Source organism: Arctopsyche grandis, chromosome 10 (genome assembly GCF_051622035.1).
Source record: "Arctopsyche grandis isolate Sample6627 chromosome 10, ASM5162203v2, whole genome shotgun sequence".
Lineage (NCBI taxonomy): Eukaryota > Metazoa > Arthropoda > Insecta > Trichoptera > Hydropsychidae > Arctopsyche > Arctopsyche grandis.
In genome coordinates, this window is record NC_135364.1 from 20,779,968 (window position 1) to 20,800,841 (window position 20,874).

Genomic DNA, 20,874 nt, shown 5'->3' on the forward strand with positions numbered 1-20,874 from the left:
TGATCGGTAGATATTTTTGTATAGATATTTAATGAAATAATAATACAACTTTAATGCCACAGCCAAATACAATATCAATTCACATGTGTTTTTTTTTCACCAAAAATATTTTGAACGTCTTATAAATATATTTATGACATTATATTTTTTCTTAAAAATTGAAGTTTCATTGAATGATTTTAAGTTATTTTGTTAATAAAGAGTATAGTTGAACATTTGCATTTTGAAGATAAACAAATAAATGTTATAAAAGGACATAATTTATTAAACCAATCTAGAGATTGCCTATTTATAAGTAAATTATGGAAATCACAGGGTTAAATAAAATTTACCTTGAAGTCTATTTATATTTTCAGATTATTTAAAAGCTGTCGACAAACAAAAGAAAAAATAAATAAACAACAAATTTCTTCAATATTGTTAATATTAATAAACAAATGAACTCAAATTCAAATTATCATATAAATCATAATGTTGCAATTTTTCTTAATACAAATAAATAGAGGCTAACAAGATAATCTTTAGATTTGGAATATATTATGGATTTCATTCATACTGATCGGAACAAATAAAATTAATAACTGCACTGGCCTCGAAACTTGAAAAAATATAAATAAAAATGCGCTGGTTATTTATTTTTTATTGCTGACATTATTATCGAATCGTTGAATATGTAAAAGATTTACTTTTTAACTCCCATTATGTATTATATTTTCAAATCTCAAAAAACATGTTTACAGTTTCAATGTTACTTTCGAAATATTGTAGGTATTCATAAAAATGCTCAATTAAGTTGTATTGAATCGCATTTAGAGAAAGGTATGAAAATTTAGGAATGGGATATTTAAATTAATACATTTGGCTTGCATAATGTTAATGATATTCTAAAGCTAGTCAATATTGGCTTACGAGGAGATTGGAAATGAAAGCTACGGAGATAAATGTTCGGACCCAGTAAGTGTTATTATACTAGTGAATTGTATAGTACATTGATTAGTGTCATTTTAAAACATTTGTGTATTAAAAAATATATTTGTTATTGTTGTCATTTATAATAATTATGATTGATATTTACATGCACATTTGTGCTGATGTAATTATTACATATACAATATATTCGATATAGAACATAACTATTTAATGTATTGTAATTATTGTAAATAAATTATTTTATTTTGCAAATGGTCGTATTATTAAAATTGTCGTATCACAAACTTGGATGGTTTAATTTTCAATTCCAGCAGAAAATTCCTTATGAGATGAAAATTAAAAATCTTTCTAATAAGAAGATGGAATTTTAATTAAATAATAAATTTCAATCATGATGTAGTAAAATAATGAAGTATGTATTTAAAAATGAAAGCTGTTTCACTATCATATTTTAAAGTTAAATTAAAAATTGTCTACATCTTAACCATAGAAAACTAATTCAAAGTAATTTATTTACTATCATATTTCAATTAACGATAAACAAGAACACCATTAACACCCATTAATGTTGCAAAATTTGTATTTTTGTACCACATAATTGTAAAGATTTCTCTCTTCCAAAATTAGATTTGGAAATGAATGGAAATTATGCACCTTTATATGGCTAAGGAATCAACTAGAGAAGAAACCAATTATTGAGTGGGAAAACTTCAGAAATGAAACTTTGGGTAAGAGAAATGTTACAGCTGTCGGCCAATAAACAGGCTATGAAATATTTTAACAGGCTGTGCCTTTATTTATTTATAAATGGAGACAAAGGAATCAGACTTAATTCATTACTTAAATGATCTTGCAATGGTTCTCAACCCATCAAAATTAGAATGAAGGTCCAGCAATACACACACCTTCCACCAATAATGCATTTGAAAATCTGTTCATATACCTATCATAATCTGTTCATATACCGAAAATCTGTTCATATATTCATGTACCTATCCAGCACGACCCGTATCCTGCAGGTATCCTGCAAGTGCGGATAGTATTCTTTGGTACATTACATTTGGCCAGCAGTTTGGCTTAGTGGTAGCGTATATATTTAGCACCACTGAGGTCAAAGGTTCGTGTCCTCGCCACTGCTGGTTAGATTTGGGGGTTTTGTGACTCCAAATCGATCGTTTCTCTATCAGAGTTTGCCAATTTTATCTGATCATTGCTGAAACGGTTCTTGAAAAATGGTATTAGATCTAATCCTGTTGTCACAAAATCTGCCTGTGTATAATTTGTAATAATTATACACAGTAATCGGAAATCTATAGATATATCTGTAGACATCTCTATAATTTCGTATTTATTATATGTATAAAAATTGTATACAAAAAAATCTAAAAATAATCCATAGATGTCTCTATGATTATTATATCTGATTAATTGTTATATGCTATATATTCTAATTGTATATGTATGTATTACTGTATTTCTGATTTCTGATTGTTTATGTATTCTGTATTTCGTTAACGTACGCCCGTCGCATTTGGAGCAAATCTGTAATGGCGAGTGTATATTGATTTGTAAAACAATAAAATAAAATAAAATATATGGACGTATTCATACTCCATTCGCGCATGCGCATTTACGCATTCATGCGCGTCCATATAGAATGTACTAAAGAATACTGTCCGTACTTGCAGGATTCGGGTCGTGCTGGATAGGTATAAACAGACCTTGAATCGTTTAGCTTGACCATTATAAAGCTTGAAAAAAAGTTTTTATAGTCGACAGAAAATTGAAAAAACAATGTTTATTGTTTTATACTGACCTTTTATTATTTTATAATTACCCCATATTATTTTTATTCTGAGCAGTTATCAATTTCATACTGAAATTTAATAATATAATTGGTTAAAATACTGGCCATTTATTATTGGGTAGACGGACAATTTCGCATACCTACAACAATCGTTGCCACGAAAACCGCGAATATATTATAGATTATTTGGCACTCGAATTCTCATTGGCGTGATAGTTCGCAAATACCTCTCGGTGGGTGGAACTTTCAAGTACCAGATATTCAATGTCCGAGATTTTCGTGATGTTTGTGAGATCGCCATGTACGAAAGGGTCTACCTGTCGAGCCCGAATTAGTTCTTAACGAATGTTAAATGCCTGAAAAAGACGTGGCCAGGGGCGTTATCATGGTTGGGGTCAACGCATCCCCCCTCATACCCCCCCAATTCGAAAATGAATTAATTAATTCGAAAAATATTTTCCATTCTCCTAGGAGTACACGTAAAGGAAAGAGATGGATACGATAATGAGAAAAATACTACGTGTAGTATTTAAAGTACGCATTCAACATTCGAAATTCGTTGTGAATGTATCCGGATCGCAGGATAGTAGAAGAGATAAATAACCGATTTGAGCTCACGACATGCTTGCGAAGAGTATATCCGAGTACAATTGTGCGATAGAGGGAGAGATGCAGTTTTAGGTAAGTCTTAATAAGTAATATTCACATTTGGAAAATTAAAATGAATAAAATACTAAAGAAAAAATTCAATCGGTCAATCCAGACTTAGTGTGCTTGGAATATTGACTATTAAACGGTTCGGTGATTACTGGTCACAAATTACTCGTCACAAAGTCACTAAAATCTCTATAACGGAACATCTGGCAGCCGAAAAGTCCATCATACTAACGATAACTATCATAGTAACGAGAACTTGAGTGCTAAATATTGTGTATTCGCGATTTTCATGGCAAAAATTGTCTTTGTGACCCCCCCAATGTGACGAATAGTCCAATTACCCTATTAAACATGGAGAAGCTCAGAGAATATCTCTAAATTATGTATTTGCAGAATTTGCAAATTTAGAGGCGAGAAGAATATTTAAAAGGTGTAAGTTAATTTATTTAATTTAAAAAAGAGGCCCTTTGATAACTTTTGCATGCGGGCTGAATTTTTCTAGTTATGCCACTGTGTGTCTATAATGATTACTGATTCAACTTTGAAAAGATAAATTGGTTCGGTGATTACTAATCAAATGTGAACCGGTCACAGGACAACCGGTCGCTCTAGATCGGTCACACGTGGTCAACCAGTTTTCTCGTGACCGATTTTAGGGTGTGACCAGTTTTATCGTGACCAGTTTTAGGGTGTGACCAGTTTTCTCGTGACCAGTTTTAGTGTGACGGGTGATCACGTGTGACCGATCTAGAGTGACCGGTTGTCCTGTGACTGGTTCATATATGACTAGTAGTCCGTTTACCGATAAATTGTATAAGCAATTTGCAGGGATAAAATATTTTCCGCTTAATTTTTCCGACTGGCATCACTGGTCTAATGTCACAGTTTGTTGTGGATTTTGGGTGTGACGTCTGACGTTTCGCTATCCGTCAATTGATTTTTAGTTGATTTCAAACAAATTTCCGAAATGAATCGACTGTTTGGAAAATCTAAACCAAAGGAACCATTACCCAGCATCAATGACTGCATCACAGGGGTACGCTATGCCTATTCAATTCGCAGCATCAGTATGACTCATCTCTAGTACTTTATTTCCTCCACCATAACCTTACTATCATTTTTAGCGTCATTAAATGTAAATTTTACGCATTTTATTACCAATTCTTTATACGTGCAAAATCATTTGGTTACAGGTTGACAATCGAGCCGATAATATCGAGAAAAAAATACAAAAACTAGACATTGAACTTCGCAAATATAAAGATCAGATGGCGAAGATGAGGGAGGGTCCAGCAAAGAATTCCGTAAAACAAAAAGCAATGCGCGTCTTAAAACAGAAAAAAATGTAAACAAAGTTGTCACAATCATTTTAATCACGTGTGAATGATCACATCTAATTAGTATGTCTGTTTATTTGTTGAAGGTATGAACAACAAGCAGATAATTTACGGTCTCAATCGTTCAACATGGAACAAGCTAACTACGCCACTCAAACTTTGAAAGATACACATGCAACAGTTGCAGCAATGAAGGATGGACTAACTCAAATGAAAAAGGAATTCAAAAAGATCGACATCAACAACATAGAAGTAACTTAAAACTTTTATAGATTTACCCTTTGCCCGCGGCAATAAATATAGCGAACAAGACCTGTACGCGGCACCTTTTTCGCGAATTTGGAAATTGAGTTTTCGACCTTAAATACAGATTTTAATATTTACTCAACTAACCAGATATGTTAATTAACACATAAAGTATTATTTTAAACAATAGAATGCATAATATATCTCGTAGTTTTGGATTAATTGTCAAATAATCGTTCTTCATAATTGTATGAAGACGTGACGTCACATAAACGAGGTTTCAGTATGGTTCCACAAAAAACTAATTTTGGCTGCTATATATTCATTTCAAGCAAATTGAATATTCAACCAATTTTGAACCTTAAAACAGTTGAAATAGGCGCATATAAGCCCCAAAATCCCGTGCAAAGTTCAGAAATTCTATGGAAGACGGGGACGCGACAATTGGTTCAAGTCCAAAAGGTTCATCGACAAAATGTACCCGAAAATTAGTGCACTGACAAAATATACCCGCAACAAAATGTTCACGGAAATAACGTGAATAAAATAATTTTTTTTCAATTTAAAGTAAATATTGGATACGGTTGAAAACACCTGTCATTTATACTAATTTAATAACATCCGCGATCTACACGATAAAAATTATCATATACATCGATAGATACATATATAAAATACAATAAAAAGTTACTTTTTCCATTAAAATAGGAAAATTTAGGACTTTTGAACATTTTGTCGCTTGAACGTTATTTCCATGGACATTTTGTCGTGTGATCATATTGTTGCGTGAACATTTCGTCGCGTAACCATTTTGTCGTTGAACCTTTTGGACTTGAACCAATTGTCGTGTAACCGGAAGACAGCCGCACTACAGACTTGTCGCCCAAAGCTTCCATAGAAGACGGCCACGGCAAACGGTTAAGAGAATCTTTTTGGCATTATAATTTATTAAATAATCCACTTTCAGGATGTCAACGATGAAATGGCAGACATGTTAGAGCAAGCGGACGAAGTGCAAGAAGCTCTCGGTAGGCAATACGGTATGCCTGAAATTGATGATGATGAACTTGCTGCTGAACTTGATGCCTTAGGTTTGTTCACCCGATTACCCTATTGTATTATATATAATCGATTTGTTTTTTTAATTCATTGTTTATTTAGGTGATGAGATAGCTTTGGACGATGATACAAGTTATTTAGATGATGTAGTCAAAGCTCCAGAGGCGCCGGATAAGGAGCCGGGTGCTGCAGAACCCATCAAAAACAAAGATGGAGTCTTATTAGACGAGTTTGGCCTACCTCAGATACCTAGTGCAACACAAATGCACTGAAACACGCGCTTTTCGTTTACTAAATTTACTGTACAGTTTGTGTACATTCTAAATCTTTGTACTTGTATATATATACATATTATATGTTGCTTAGTACTAAATTTGTAACGCCGATTATTATCATAATAATGAAAACCACTATAGACCTTTTATATTATATTTAATATCACTTAAAATTATTTTCTACACGATTATTGTATCTCGTAGCTTAAATGCTTTTTATTTCATTTTAAAAAATGTTTTTTTTTTTTTTAATAAATAAACATGGTTTATTTTAATATTGACTTCAAATTCTTTCAAAATTCGTTTCAAGTCCTCGTTTTATATTTAAGTTAGTTACAGGGCCATATCATGAGAGGGGCCGGATGAACTGTATTGAATGAGAAAACGGGAATTTCGGTATTTTATGACCATCAATTTTACAGTCGACCCTTCTATAACGCTCTGGATCAGCTTATCAGAGAGGTCTAAGAAAAATATATTTAAAATAAAATAAGAAAAGACTATGTAATATTCTGTATCATATTTTTTAATATAATTTCATTATTTTTCTTTTCCCTTTTCACATTTTCTCCAGACAAAAACTTTCCACATTTTCTCTAAACAGATCTAGCGCGTTATATGAGGGCTAGCTGTACTATGCTACAATTAATCAACATCTTTTATTCCAAAGAATAGTTTCGAATCGAAAACAGATGATTAAAACATGTTTTTGCAATACTTTCTATATTCATTATGTTTTTAGCACATATGTTTATAGTTGAGGTATATATGTATAATAAAACATAAATAAAAGGCAACAAAAATGATGTTACAAAATGTTTTAATAATTTATTTGTTATAAATAATGATTACATACACAACATAAATAGACTGTAAATAAATATTAAATAAGTGAACAAAAAATGTCACCATGTTAAAATATCACAATATTCTTTTTAACATGCCACGATTTTCGAAAAAAATGTGTTTCAGTAAAGCTCTGTATTTCAACAACTTCGTTTAAAATAAATATTAAATAATATTAAAAAAATGGCTCGTAGACTAGAGAGTGATAGTTTGCATCCGAAATATTGTTCCATTATAGTCAACTGCCGAAAGAATAATCCAATATCATGAACGGTATTTATGATATTATGTATTGTAACATAATATATATATATATATATATATATATATATATATATATATATATATATATATATATATATATATATATATATATATATATATGTAACTATAAGAACAATACAGATTAGTTTATTATAAGCACATCCTTAAATGTAATAGCGATAGTTGATTAAAATATTTAGTAACAATAATATCTTAACGATTTCACGTGCTTATAACTGCTCATTTGTTAACAACTTTCATATTCATATATAAATTATACATACAAATATAAAATAATATCCTTTTTCCCCCTTTCTACTTACATCAGTTCTATCAATTCGACGATTAAATTTAAAAAAAAGATAATCTTTATACTTCCTAAGTTAAACAAAAATACAGTAAAATCAACCCTTTTTTTCATTCGATTTTATTAGACACCCACCGAATTCTAAGAAAATAGGTAGTCGCTAAAATTCCTAATCAGTATAAAAGAATTGCGTGTAATAAAGAGACTTTATTCCGGTTCCGGGGAATCTTTGGTTTCTTCAGATGAACTATTTATTGATTGTCTTCCTTCCATCACCTTTTGTAGATAAAGCTCACCATTGAATTCCAAGCTTGCCTAAAGAAACATTTGAAATTATAAAAACAATAAATAAACCTCACGAATTTCCATTATATTCGAAACATATGAATGTAAATATGTAGTTAATTAAGCTATATACAAAATTCTCATAACCAAATATATAGTATATGCATATTACCAATTTTGTGCAAGTGCATTGTGCATCGTTTACAAAAATTTGAAAGGATACAAACTGCAGGCATTATTCAAAAGCAGTGCGAAGGATGTACACGTGTATGTGGCTTGTAAGAAATATTGACTGTGAGGCGCTTTCTAAACATAAAAGGTTATAAATATAAAGCATATTTGTGGTTGATATGGGATAGTGGAGTATTTGTTAGAATTGCGTTTTTGCTTTTTTTCATCCATAGTGTAAGATTTTGATTAGTCTTTATTAACAGCAGTGTTAGTATTAAAACTCAAAATCAAAACAATATTTTTGGTAAACAAAAAGAATCACTACGAGTGAAATAAGAATCGTACGTATTACAAAAGTTCAATAAATATTCATTTTAATACAGAAGAATTTATTAATCAAATATCTACAAACAATTTGTATATTGATTAACAAATATAATAAAAAGGAAAGTAAATTATTTTGGGTTAAAAAATAAGTCACAACACAAATAAACATTTGTTTTAGCACAAAAAAATAAATCACATTGTTAAGGAACAATAGCAATAAAGATCAACTTGTTAAAAATATTTGGCAAAAAAATCGTATCGTATGATTCTACTCATTTTCAAAACAATTATCCTCATACAATTTTACAATAGTAACAATTCGATTTTTTTAAAAAATCAACAAAAAAACAGTCTTCAAGAAATATCAACGGTAATACAAAATTCTCAAAATCTAAACGAAATTAAACATTAATTTAACATAGTTAAAATACCGTATATTTAAATGTAAAAGAAAAATAGTTACCGCCTACAAATTAAACTAATTCGTAAACTTACAACAAGCAAATATTCGAGATAGTTTGAAACATAATACTGATGATTTTATTATATTCGAGCATCGTAAATAATAGCACATTTTTTGAGTACACATTTCAAGAAAGAATAATCTTTATTCAACAAGACAAAATCACTCAAGTTATCTCAATCCTTAATCATACCGCTCAATAATAAAAATAAAAAAAAACAGGTCCCAAAACACCAATACCACTACTTCACTTGAATGATTTTGTATCGTTAAACGTAGAAGACATGAAACATTTTGTATGATTATGAAAGCCAACCAAGTCAAAGAAAGAAAAATATTTTCAAGACCGATTACAAATGCGATCAATCGTTAATCAAGAATATCTAAATGTAAATACTAAAGTTAAAAGAGCTTGGTTATCTTTAAACAGAACGTTTCATAAAAAAATAAAAACGTGTATTTTAAATCCTTAATGGAAGCATATTTTATGGCTTTGGTATGTAATAATATTATACACACTATAGGTATCCTATATGCTTGTACAGGCACTTAATGATATTTTTATCACAAAAGACAGGCATTCTGTAAGACAGTCCTGAAATCTACCATTACCTCCATGCACTGAGATCATAATAATCAGATTAAAGAAAATTTACAAAATAATCATAACCCCTGACCAATTTTTTTTAATAATAATGTTATAATTATTTAAAAATTGTTAGATTGTGTGGAGAGTTTGCGGATTTCACAGACAAACAAAAAGGTTCATTAATAAAAAAAAGAACGCCTCTAATACTAATCCATCAAAATCAAAATGTACATTTTTTGTACTGGTACTTTGTACATCAATATTACACAGGATAAATAAAGTCCACATGTAAATCACGATAAAACTAACACTAAATTATCTCACTAGAAGCTTTGGTACAAAACTTACATTAAAAAAGAAAAAAAATAAGAGGAAACGATAAAAAGACCAAATTTAATGAACATAAAGCAGAAAATTCAGACATTAGCATTGTAAAGCCTATCGAGTGTGATTGAGCGATGCTTTGTAAAAATGGGAAAGTGTTATCACACATGAAAATAATTGTTGATGTTGTTTTCAAAGCTGATCGGACGATAAGGACGATAATCGGACATTTTTGATGGAAACTTGAAAAGTTTGAATGTCAAATCGTTCGACGGGTTAGATGCAGGATAGTTATTTTTGAAGTGAGTGATGGGGGCAAACACGTTTACCTTGCGCAGAATATCTTGGGGCATATTTGCCTTGGGCACTTGCTTGCTCAGTGGTGAGTTGGCATAGTGCAGTAGCATCTCATACGAATAGGACAGTTTATTTACGGACCTTTCGGCTGAAAAGAAAATCAAGATTACGAATTGAGCCCACACCTTACTAATTACGATATACTCTAACGCAACACATGCATATTTCTAACAATATATACGGAGTCGAACAATGATAACGAAATTCTCCAAAAATTCAAAATATCTTTTTCAAACTATTTAACGAGGTGGAATCTTATAAATTGCGAATTTCCATTCTCGGTTCATTCAAAAATAAATCAAATATTCACTCTATATGTGCTACTCTTACAATAGTTACAATACAAATTACTCATACAAACAAAAAAAAAGAGATAAAAGCAAATATGATTTTCTATTATCGGGAACAGTTCATCTTTATACATATATTTTATTGGATTGGTAATGTACCTAGTTCAATAAAATTTTGGTTTAAGCCTCCTGAAATCGTAATTTAGGTTCTACAAAAAATTTTACACCCTAAAAATTGATACCCAATTTTTATATATGAACTTCTTTTATAAATTTTATCGGCTAGAACTTCAAAGCGGAGCAGTTCCAATCAAACTGAAAAGTACAGTAAGCCTACTTATACTACATATATTATCTGATTAAAACACGAACATCACATACAGATACAAACCTTCCATTTTTTCTGTGTAGCTTGAACCTCGACTATATCGAGATCTGCGCACAGTTTCTGTGTTGCTTTCTTCTGAAAAGGTAAATAAAAAATTAATTGACATTTTTTTTTTTTAAAACAAACATCATAGACAATTGCTACAATGAAAGAGTTCATCATATACCAGACGAGTTCTTGATGAAAACGTCATCGTCTGTTGGCGACGGTAGTCCGTTTGCTCTGACAGTGTCTTCACTGCCGTTACTGTTGTAATCTTGACTACCGAGAGTACCTCGAGAGTCTAGTGATTGTCTCGAATTAAAACTGAATACATCTCCAAACTCAGATACAGGAGTTTCTAATGTATTAAAGTTTTCAAAATAGTCATCAAGAACTAATTTAGCCATCTGAAAGAGGAAGACAAGTTTCATAACACCCCTTAGAGCCGGGCCACACCGGACAACTTGCGAGCGACTTTGTCAGTTGACTAGTCATGCGACCAGATCAAATGTATGCAGCTGACCAGAGCACGCCACACTGTGCAACTCACTGGTATCTCAAGCAATTAAATCGGCCAACCACCGAGATCGGTCCGGTCTCGACGGTTTCATTGGTAGAGCGACCAACACAAGTGCCACACTCGGCGATTAATTGTCGGCGACTACAAAGTGAAAAAACCATGAACACGTGTGACAAAAAACTATTAGCATGTGTGGCTGCATCGTCATATATTGAGCGGATTCTTGGTCGCTTTTGATCTCCCGAGTTGAGAGACAAAGAGCGACCAAGTCGCCCTCAACCAAGTTGCTCGCAAGTCTCCCGATGTGGCCCATTTCTTATGATGTAAGATCGTATTGGCACAATGTACGAATCGGTGCAAAGCTTACATTGACGATATTGAGATTATCGCCCGTTATTTTGATAGCATGAGTGCCTACAGTCACAGTATATCGAAATTCGTTTAAATTGGCATCATTAGTGGAAAAACTGTGTAGCAAAGGACGCGGTGTTGAAGTCAATGGTAACAGAGTGGGTCTACCACTTTCTTCGGACGCTGATGAGTTGAGCGAACTGGTGGAATCACCCAAGTTACCAGTGTTGGAACCTTCCAATCGTACGGGTGATGCGTTTCGCCGTATTGTATCACCGATAAGATGCTTAGCATGACTGTAACACAGTATATATTATATCCAATTTTGTATTAAACGTGTTCTGAATTATTGAAAAACAAAAAAAATATATATACATACTTAACATTTTCTTCGTTGGGTCCGGTAATTTGAACCAAGCGTTCTTTAGCACCAGGACTAACTGAAATATTTTGAAAACATAGTGAGAAATAAACAACAAAATGGCTACAAAAATTGGATATTTACAATAATTTCTAAACTAGTGTCAAATTATTAGCATTACCGTGAATTATGAAAGGTATGGAAAAAAACAACTAGATTAAATGCATTAGAAATAGGTCAACGGACTCATAATGGTGAGAATCCGCTGCCAGCAGGAAAGACTCTTCTGGGTTATAGATACTACCTCATCAAGGGGTTGCCAAAAAAGTAGCATTTAGATAAATATTGTCGATGTTTCCCCCTTTCCGTTGATGAAATAATATGTATGCGTAGTATGTACACAGATCCTCACTACGGATCAGTAAGACAACCAATCAACCAAAATTCAGCAGACAAAATTAATATCGGTAATGGTAAATGATAAAAACAGAATAGAAAAATATCCAACACAATAAAAGAAAATATGCAATATTAACCCTTTGGCTGCTACGAGGTTTTTCAATGTCCAAGCGAAAAATGCTAACATTTGTAATTATTTTGAAAAAAAATAAATATAATATTTTTTTTTACATACTTACTTCGCCGAACACTCGTAATTTTTATAATACTTTATATACATTTTTAAGAAGCAGTCGTGGACTCGTGCTCTCTCTTTCTGTCTTGCTTTTACATGCGTGCGTGCGAAAGAGATACCTACATATATACACTAAATAAGTTTTGACGATTGTTTTCCGAGGCTTTATTCTTTTCAATAATCTATTTTTAGATATCGATGTATCCTTACAACATGCGATATATTCGAAACAGGTAGCGGTCTCTCTCTCTTTCTTTCTTGGTTTTAATTGTGTACGTATGAGCGAGACACACAAGGATGCGAAGTTTCTAATAATCAAATAATTTTTCAACATGTATCATAAACATTTTGTATGCATTTCAGTTGCATTTGATTGATTGCATGAATTCGTGACCTATATAATTGAAAGCGGATGTCTATTGTTTTTTGCCATTTATTTTAACTCTGCAAAATGATATCGGACAGTGAAAGTGATGAAAGCGAAATAATAGCTCCTCGCCGAGGAACTCGACAAATCAGCAGCTCTACTGATTCTGAAAATGAATTTATCGATAATAATCAATTCCCAAGTAATAACTCCTTATATGACATTGACAACGAACCCGAAATTTACTTTGATGATGAACCCGAAATTGAAGAGCTTTTATTTAAAAAATTGATGAATATTTATAAAGCTTGATTGAAAAATAAATATAAATACGTATATAAAAAAAATGTTTCGTGCCACTGATGCGCTGGTGGCTCAAAGAAAGTATTGAAATACGACAATTAATGACGTCAACAACGATCGTCGTAGCAATCTTCGCCGATTTCAAAACAACGATTTATCGTTGTTGTAGCAGTCAAAGGGTTAAATATTGTATGTACATAAAAAATAAAAATAAAAAAGTGCGTTATGTTAAGTTTTGTAAATGAAATCCATGCATTAAAAAAAAATGCAAGTAAATTTCACAACAATTTTTTGATAGCTAATTTTGTTAATGAAAATGTTATTAGCTGACATTCGGGCAATTTAAAGATGAAAATAAGAAGCGTACTTTTTCCAAGCAAAAATTAAACAGCTAACAAGCAATAATTCGAGAGGAGTAAACACGAGAGGACAAATTAATATTTGTACAAAATATGTACGTGTATAATTTGCACAAGCCAACACACAAAAAGTTGGTAGAGAGGAAGAAAAGCTGTTAAATCAAACACCACTTGTTAAATATGTGGGGAATTTCAACGATGTTTAAGCGTACCTCTCTGAAATGATATTATCGTATCACTTAGCTCCTCTATCATGTGCACTCGACGTCCCTTTATACCCATCACTGTAAAACACACCCAATTTACAATATTTAACTGATAATCAAACCATACTTATCTTCTCTTACACAATTAATTATACATAAGAAAATATTCCTTAAACAGTCAAATTTCAACATTTACACTTTATTATATAATAATCCTGAAAATTTCAACATTACACAAGTATTTGTTTATACCTTTTCCAGAGTCTGCATTTCGAATGACGACCTCATCCTTGGAATAATTCTTTCCAGGTATTTTAGTCGGTTTAGTAAACTTTCCAGAAGTTTTAATAATTTCTCCAGGTCCGAGTAAAAGTGGAGCTGGCGGTTCCACGGGTGAAGCTGGAGTAACGAATGACATGGATGTTAAATCACCAACAGTGGCGGCTTCAGCGGCAGCGGTCAGCATGGGCTAGTCAAAAAAAAAATCACATTACATACGTATATTAAAAACTTCATATATCGTCAACGTAAACAGATATTATACCTCGGCGTGTGTGACCCTGCACTTGTAATAATGACTCATATTATCATTTTCTTGCCATTGCTTCGCCCTCAATTCGATCAGTTCTAAGAGATGGAGTCGGGATCGTTTGTCGAGATTGTCGTCTTGGGAACCGTTACGGAACACCACGAAAAACCTATCCAACAAGTCTTTGTACGTCGACTCCAACTGAGCGCCGTGCAGTTTCAGATTCTGATACATTAGGGCTACATTGTTTTGCAAGCATCTATCGTAGTTGCCTCGGGTGAGTTCACAAGCAACCGTCTCCGTTAGCACAATCAAATCGTCCACTGAAATAAGCCAAAATTCATCAACACACGTCAGAAGATCCATCAAAATGGCACAATTGAACCGGAATTAGTTAATGAAATACCGGAATTTATCTTCAGATCCATCACATAATTCTTCGTTTGTATTGCCACCGACGTAGACTTAAGAGGTCGGGGAACTTCGGGTTTCTTTATCATTCGAGTCATTTTCGCTAGGGTCGCCATACCTTACCCAGCTGGAAAATTAAAACAAAAGAATTTTATTAATTTATAATTTTCTATTTGAAACAGTTAATGTTTTATTTAAATATATGTCCATATGTAGGAGTCAATCTATCCGCATATAATAAGTGTACAATACACTAGTTGTCATTGTATGTCTTTAAATAAAGTTGAGCATTGATTAAAGAAGCTCTATAAGAGTGAGCGAAGAATTCATTTCATATTTTGAATGTTTATATGGTGAAAGCACTATTTTAAACAGAATAATCCCAATTATATGAAAAATAAAGCTTAGATTATTTACAACTTCCAGGCACCCTAAGCTGGGATAAGTTTCTCTTTAATGATTTCTCATTTTCTTAATATTCTTTAAATAGCTATATACATATATGGATGATTATTAGAATTAGTCTAAATATTAGTACATTGTCTTTTGTTTATAAGTTAGATCATAAGTTATTACCTAAGTATTTTGATGATTATATAATAAGGAATAGAGATAAACATAGTTTTTATACTAGAAATAAGGACAAACTAGTTGTAAGTAGAGTAATAAAGAATAAGACGGCTGGGGGTGTTTTTCACAGGGGTGTGCTCATGTATAATGCCCTCCCTGAGTGCGTCAGGTCTGCTAAAAACATGGATGCATTCCTGCGAGGTGCGAAGAGACACCTCTGTGAGGGACAGTACATATAAGTTAATTATAAATTTTAGAGTTAAGTATAATAATTAAGATGTATTTTTAAATTAGCTTGATAGCTAAAATATATATAAATAAATAAATTAATAAATATATGCATTGATTAAGAATTTCAATTTCCGGATAAGTTACATAGTCAAACTATGTATATTTCGATCAAGACTGTTCAGATCAAAGCTGTGGAGTCTTTTAAAAGTTTTTTCGACTCCGGCTCCGATTTGAACAATTTTAATAAAATTATTTTTTGTATGCATAAATTGATATCAATAAAAATAATGTCAACGATTTTCAAATCTATATATATATATATGTATAAAAATGAATATCTGTCTGTCTGTGTGTCTCGTAATCGGTTCAGTGTCTCGAATTGGTTCCTAAACCACTGAACCGATTACTATGGAACTTTCCGGGAAGATGATTGTGAAAAAAAATCGCCCAAAAACGCTAACGGAAACAAGAAAACCAGGAATGAGTGTCATTGCAACCCAATAATTTCAAATGTTTTCACTGTCTGCGTTTTTCCGACAAGTGGGAATGGGAAAGAGAACGGAAACGGGAACGGGCATTGCAACGCATGCCGGGTTCGGCTAGTTATAAATAAAAATCGATTGAAATTTCCATTGTTCACCAAACCGCGCAAAACGATCGGACGACTGTAGGAAATTTAGCTCAATCGTTTGCGAAGTAAAACATAGAAAAGCCTTGCAAAAATTAAAGGGATTTTGAACAATCATTAATCCTCCAAACGCGTTAACTGTGGCGGCATTTTTTTTTTGCGAATTTGTAAATCGAGTTTTTGACCATAAATATATATTGTAATATTTATTCAAGTGATCAAATATGTCAATTGATACCTGAAGTATTTTTTTAAACAGTGAATCACGCCATTCGCGCTACTGGCACTTAACGCATGACGTCTATAGTGGTCATCTGCGGGAGCAAGAGTTAAACAAAAAAAGTCACGTTTACCAAATTCACCTTTATTGACGTATTTTAATGATATATGAAAAATTACGTATTTTATTGTGACTTTATTGACGTATTTTAATGGTATGTGAAAAAGTACAATAAAAAATATGCATATTATACGTTGAATAAAATTTAAATTTGCATCATTTCTTCACAATCAACGCATCAAAAGAAAATCATAAAAAAGAGTCAGTCAATATTTTTACGATTCGTGACTTCAACTTCACAGCCTTAATTTAGACTAAAAACTCTATAGACATATTATGTACGGTGACACGACAACTCGTTCACAGATTTTCCGTAAACCGAGGATGCGCTCCAGGCATTACGTATACGGCCATCTCTTTCTCACCCGATCTGTGCACCATGATCTCGTTTACTCTGCCATTACGTATGCAGCCATCTCTTTCACAGACCGTCTGTTCACCGATAACAGACGGTCTGTGAAAGAGATGGCTGCATACGTAATGGCATAGTAAACGAGATCTTGGTGAACAGACGGGGTGAGAAAGAGATGGCCGTATACGTAATGCCTGGAGCGCATCCTCGGTTTACGGAAAATCTGTGAACGAGTTGTCAGGTAACCATTATGTACATATGTATATCTATAGATCAAAAAAGACTTAAATAAAAAAATCATAGATACTTTCTCATTATCTGGAGGCTTTTTAACATATATATTTTATATTAAATTTGTTGATTTTGACTGATTTATTTTTAACATATATATTTTATATTAAAATCAGAACCTAATCTATTGTTTCAAACAATTTAATAAATTTAAATACTTATTTTTTTAATTAAATTTTAGTTCAAATTCTGGAGGCCAAAACTTTTGGGTTCAAAAGTAATTTAAATTCGTTGACGTTTCTGGCTAGCTGTTTCCAAATGAAAACAAAATCTTCAAATCCAGTGTTTACTAATTCTTCAACTGCAATCAGCCACTTGGACTGAAAAACAATCGTGAATCTCCCGAAACAGTTGTCCAAAAATCCACTGTTGAGGACGTACCCTACCGACACTATTCTTACTCTTTGTAAACAAGCTTTAGATGATTGATCTTTTGATTCTAATCTTCTGTTTGGGTTGTTTGTTAAGATTCTCGGCGCACAATTCTCTCATGTAGTTGATCCAATCGACGGTTGTACCCAATTCCTCCCAGCTCAATATGATTGAAATCAATTATTTGGCCTAACAATATAATGAACGGCCTTTACAAATAGTAGACTACTGTTGCTGAACCAATCTACATGTTGGATATTGACTTTCTTTCGACGAGACAATTAGAGCTTCATTTCATGTTTATTTTGCACATAGCATCCGTGCTGCGGAGATTCCTCTCTTTTGTAAGAATGTCGGGCCATCTTCTTTAGTAGATGGTATTAAAAAAATATATATTTTGTTTAAAAAAATTTCCCTCTTTAAAAAATTAGTGGGAAATAAAAAAAAATTTAAAAGAAGTGTGAGAAGGCATTCTATGACTTTTTTTGCTGTCCCAAAACTGCTTGAGGCAACTTAAGATGGGTTTAAAGCCACAAAGGGCAGACATCGAATTGAGTCCTGGGATAACTAATTTTATTTTATTTTCGGTCTTTTTCGTTGGAGAATTTTTATTTAAACTTTTGAGGTTTGCAATTTTTTAGTCTATAGGTAAGTTTCATTATTCAGTCAATAGGTTTTTGAGCTCGTTTTCCTATTATGCTGTAGATTAACATTAGAATAATATAATACTATGATTACTAACCAAATTAAATTAAATTGTAAAATAGAAAATGATCAGTAGATCAGTAGCTATTGAAATAGATATACATAAGATGTATTGTGAACATAATTTCGTAATAATAAAAAGCATTTAAAAATCAAATTATTGAGTCAACATTACATTTGTCGAAGTCCCCACTTGCTTATATCTGATTAATATAAAAAAAACTATTAGTCATTATTACATTCTACGAAGCTAAGGTGACCATTTTTTTCAAATTGAAAACCAAATTTTTGTTTTCTAAATACTTCCATTATTAAAAATTAATAAAAATAATTGATTTTCTTTAATGCCCTTATAAAATTCTACATAGAACTGGTTAAAATTATTCTTTTCGACTAGCAAACATTTTAAAATTTTAACAATCAATATTGTGTTTTATCACTGGACCACATATTGTTCATTGAAGAAAAAAGTTCTTCGGCAGATGCATATGTTCCTGGTAAAAAAAAGAAAATATTTGACTAATTTGCCAATATTTTTGTAGGAGACATAATTTTCGCTGAAAGCTTCATCTGTTAGATAAAAAAGTTTTTATTTATTTGTACATATCTATTAGATAAAAAAATGTACTGGACAAAACAGTACGAATTGTGACCTTATCCGAAGCAGAAGTAAAAGTTTGCAAATTGTTCAGACATCAATTTCCAAATTTAGACGAAGAACCTTCATATAATGCAAATTTTAAGACAAAATCGCAAATGATTAACAATGCTGAATATTTCTTCTTAGGTTATACAAAACAAAAAAAAAGAATCAATTAAGTTGCTTGTCTGAATATACTTCGTAAACAAAATATATTAAATAGCTCTGCCATTGAACGTGAATTTTTATCGTTGTAAATAAATTTATTAAAAAGTAATTAAGGAAGAATAATGTGAAGGTTGGTAGGCATGATCGACGATAGAAAGAGACAGAGATAGACCAGTCATCAGATGAGACATCAACACGTGCATCGCGAAGGGGCAGGGCGGGGGCGGGTGGGTGGGAGGGGGTCAGGAATGGAGGGGAAGAGGGGTGCATATGCCGTTGCAACGTCACGCTGCCGGTTCGCCACGGCTGGCTGACGAGAAATCTGAAATCTGAAAATAAATCCTTCGAAAGGAATTCCCGTGGGTAGCAACCTCCGGTGAAAGTTAATGTCACTGTTGCAGTGCTACGTCGTCATAGTTTAGTGGTTTCGTGCGATGGTCGTCGACGCGGCAGGAGTCGGGGATCGGAAGTGAGGGATTGTGAGGCTCGGAGCTTCGCCAGACTTGAGACTCAAGGGAACATATAAGGCTCGGAGAGAATGTAACCTGCCGACAGCCGCTGCCGCCGCGCTTCGCACCACAACACGTCCCAACCAAATTCCGACACCAACTGGCCATGTCCGCTCGTGGCAGTGTCGACAACATCATGAATCTGGATCTCGCACATTTTTATTTTCATTTTTAGCAATATAGATCGGATAAAAACTCGTTAAATATCAATTTATCATTTGCGCAATCTTAACTATCTAAATAAAATTAAAATAAAAAATATTTTAATTTATTAATTCTATCTCGTTTGCACAATGCTGAGCATTGTCGTTATTTCTATCATCTGTAATCCGATGGAATTCTAGTGCTTTGATCGATCTCGATCTGACCATATTATATTCTTATGAGAGACCATCCTCTCGCTGGTCTTCCTTCTAGTATTTTGGTGACTACCAGTTTCTCTCGACTCTTCACATCCTTCCTAAAAGTATGAAAGAATCATTTTCCTACATATTGTGGAAGGTCCCTCTGAAATTGAAACTCTTTCAGGATGGACATGTTCGTGCGATTTATGGAATACGCAGTATTTACTTCTAGCTCCACATTCGGAACCCTTTCTCTAATTTTTTTAGCGTCCATGTCTCAACTCTATAGAACGAAATGGGGATCACCAAAAATCTCACAATGTGGATTTTCATTTTTTCTCAATAATTTTCCCAGTGTTCCTACATATCTAGTGAGGTAATTGGATCATTACGCACATTGCGATCGCCCAAAAGACAATTTTTACCATGAAATCCGTGAATTCGAAATATTTGGCACTCGAATTCTCGTTAGTATGATGAACTTTTCGGCTGTTCCGTTATAGAGATTTTAATAACTTTTGGGCGAGCGCTTTGTGGGCAATAATCACCGAACTATCTAGTGAATGTAAAAATATATTTAATTATCGATTCAAGAAACGTAATATAAAACAGTATGTTTTTTTTCTAACAAGTAAACTTGAATATAAAATATTTGAAAAGCTTGCCAGTCCAATTTTGATAAGCCTTTCTGTTTATGGATTGACTTTCAATGATTTTTGTTGTAATATGGAATGAAATGAGAGGGATGGTATTAACTATTCAATGGATGGAAGTAAATA

The 20,874-nt window shown here is 32.5% G+C and overlaps 2 protein-coding genes across 5 annotated transcripts; one reads left to right on the plus strand and one right to left on the minus strand.

Moving 5' to 3' along the window:
• The first annotated feature begins 4,112 nt into the window (after positions 1-4,112).
• On the plus strand, positions 4,113-7,124 carry Vps60 (vacuolar protein sorting 60). The gene is made up of 5 exons (XM_077440396.1): positions 4,113-4,430; positions 4,588-4,739; positions 4,818-4,983; positions 5,945-6,068; positions 6,139-7,124. Exons 1-5 carry the CDS (start codon positions 4,362-4,364, stop codon positions 6,306-6,308), a joined length of 681 nt encoding a protein of 226 aa, XP_077296522.1. The 5' UTR covers positions 4,113-4,361; the 3' UTR covers positions 6,309-7,124.
• Positions 7,125-7,572: 448 nt separating this feature from the next.
• On the minus strand, positions 7,573-19,859 carry mxt (Eukaryotic translation initiation factor mextil). Of its 4 annotated transcripts, none has more exons than XM_077440391.1 (11): positions 19,788-19,859; positions 14,941-15,072; positions 14,550-14,857; positions 14,258-14,474; positions 14,012-14,083; positions 12,155-12,215; positions 11,792-12,071; positions 11,089-11,311; positions 10,926-10,997; positions 10,217-10,332; positions 7,573-8,043 (listed from the first exon to the last, which is right to left on the minus strand). In XM_077440391.1, exons 2-11 carry the CDS (start codon positions 15,059-15,061, stop codon positions 7,936-7,938), a joined length of 1,578 nt encoding a protein of 525 aa, XP_077296517.1. In that variant the 5' UTR covers positions 15,062-15,072; positions 19,788-19,859; the 3' UTR covers positions 7,573-7,935. The 4 variants fall into 4 exon arrangements, with proteins under 4 accessions (XP_077296517.1, XP_077296519.1, XP_077296520.1 ...); XM_077440393.1 differs by having other exon boundaries at positions 7,737-8,043; positions 10,926-10,994; XM_077440394.1 differs by lacking the exon at positions 14,012-14,083 and having other exon boundaries at positions 7,737-8,043.
• Between the last annotated feature and the right edge of the window lie 1,015 nt (positions 19,860-20,874).

Bases quoted from the DNA above. Each gene is read 5' to 3' on its own strand.
- Vps60 (XM_077440396.1), top strand. From the start codon at position 4,362: ATGAATCGACTGTTTGGAAAATCTAAACCAAAGGAACCATTACCCAGC. The intron at 4,431-4,587 runs GTACGCTATGCC...ATTTGGTTACAG, and splicing joins TCAATGACTGCATCACAGGG to GTTGACAATCGAGCCGATAA. The intron at 4,740-4,817 runs GTAAACAAAGTT...TATTTGTTGAAG, and splicing joins GTCTTAAAACAGAAAAAAAT to GTATGAACAACAAGCAGATA.
- mxt (XM_077440391.1), bottom strand. From the start codon at position 15,061: ATGGCGACCCTAGCGAAAATGACTCGAATGATAAAGAAACCCGAAGTT. The intron at 14,084-14,257 runs GTATAAACAAAT...TGTGTTTTACAG, and splicing joins AAATGCAGACTCTGGAAAAG to TGATGGGTATAAAGGGACGT. The intron at 12,216-14,011 runs GTACGCTTAAAC...AAAATATTTCAG, and splicing joins GATAATATCATTTCAGAGAG to TTAGTCCTGGTGCTAAAGAA.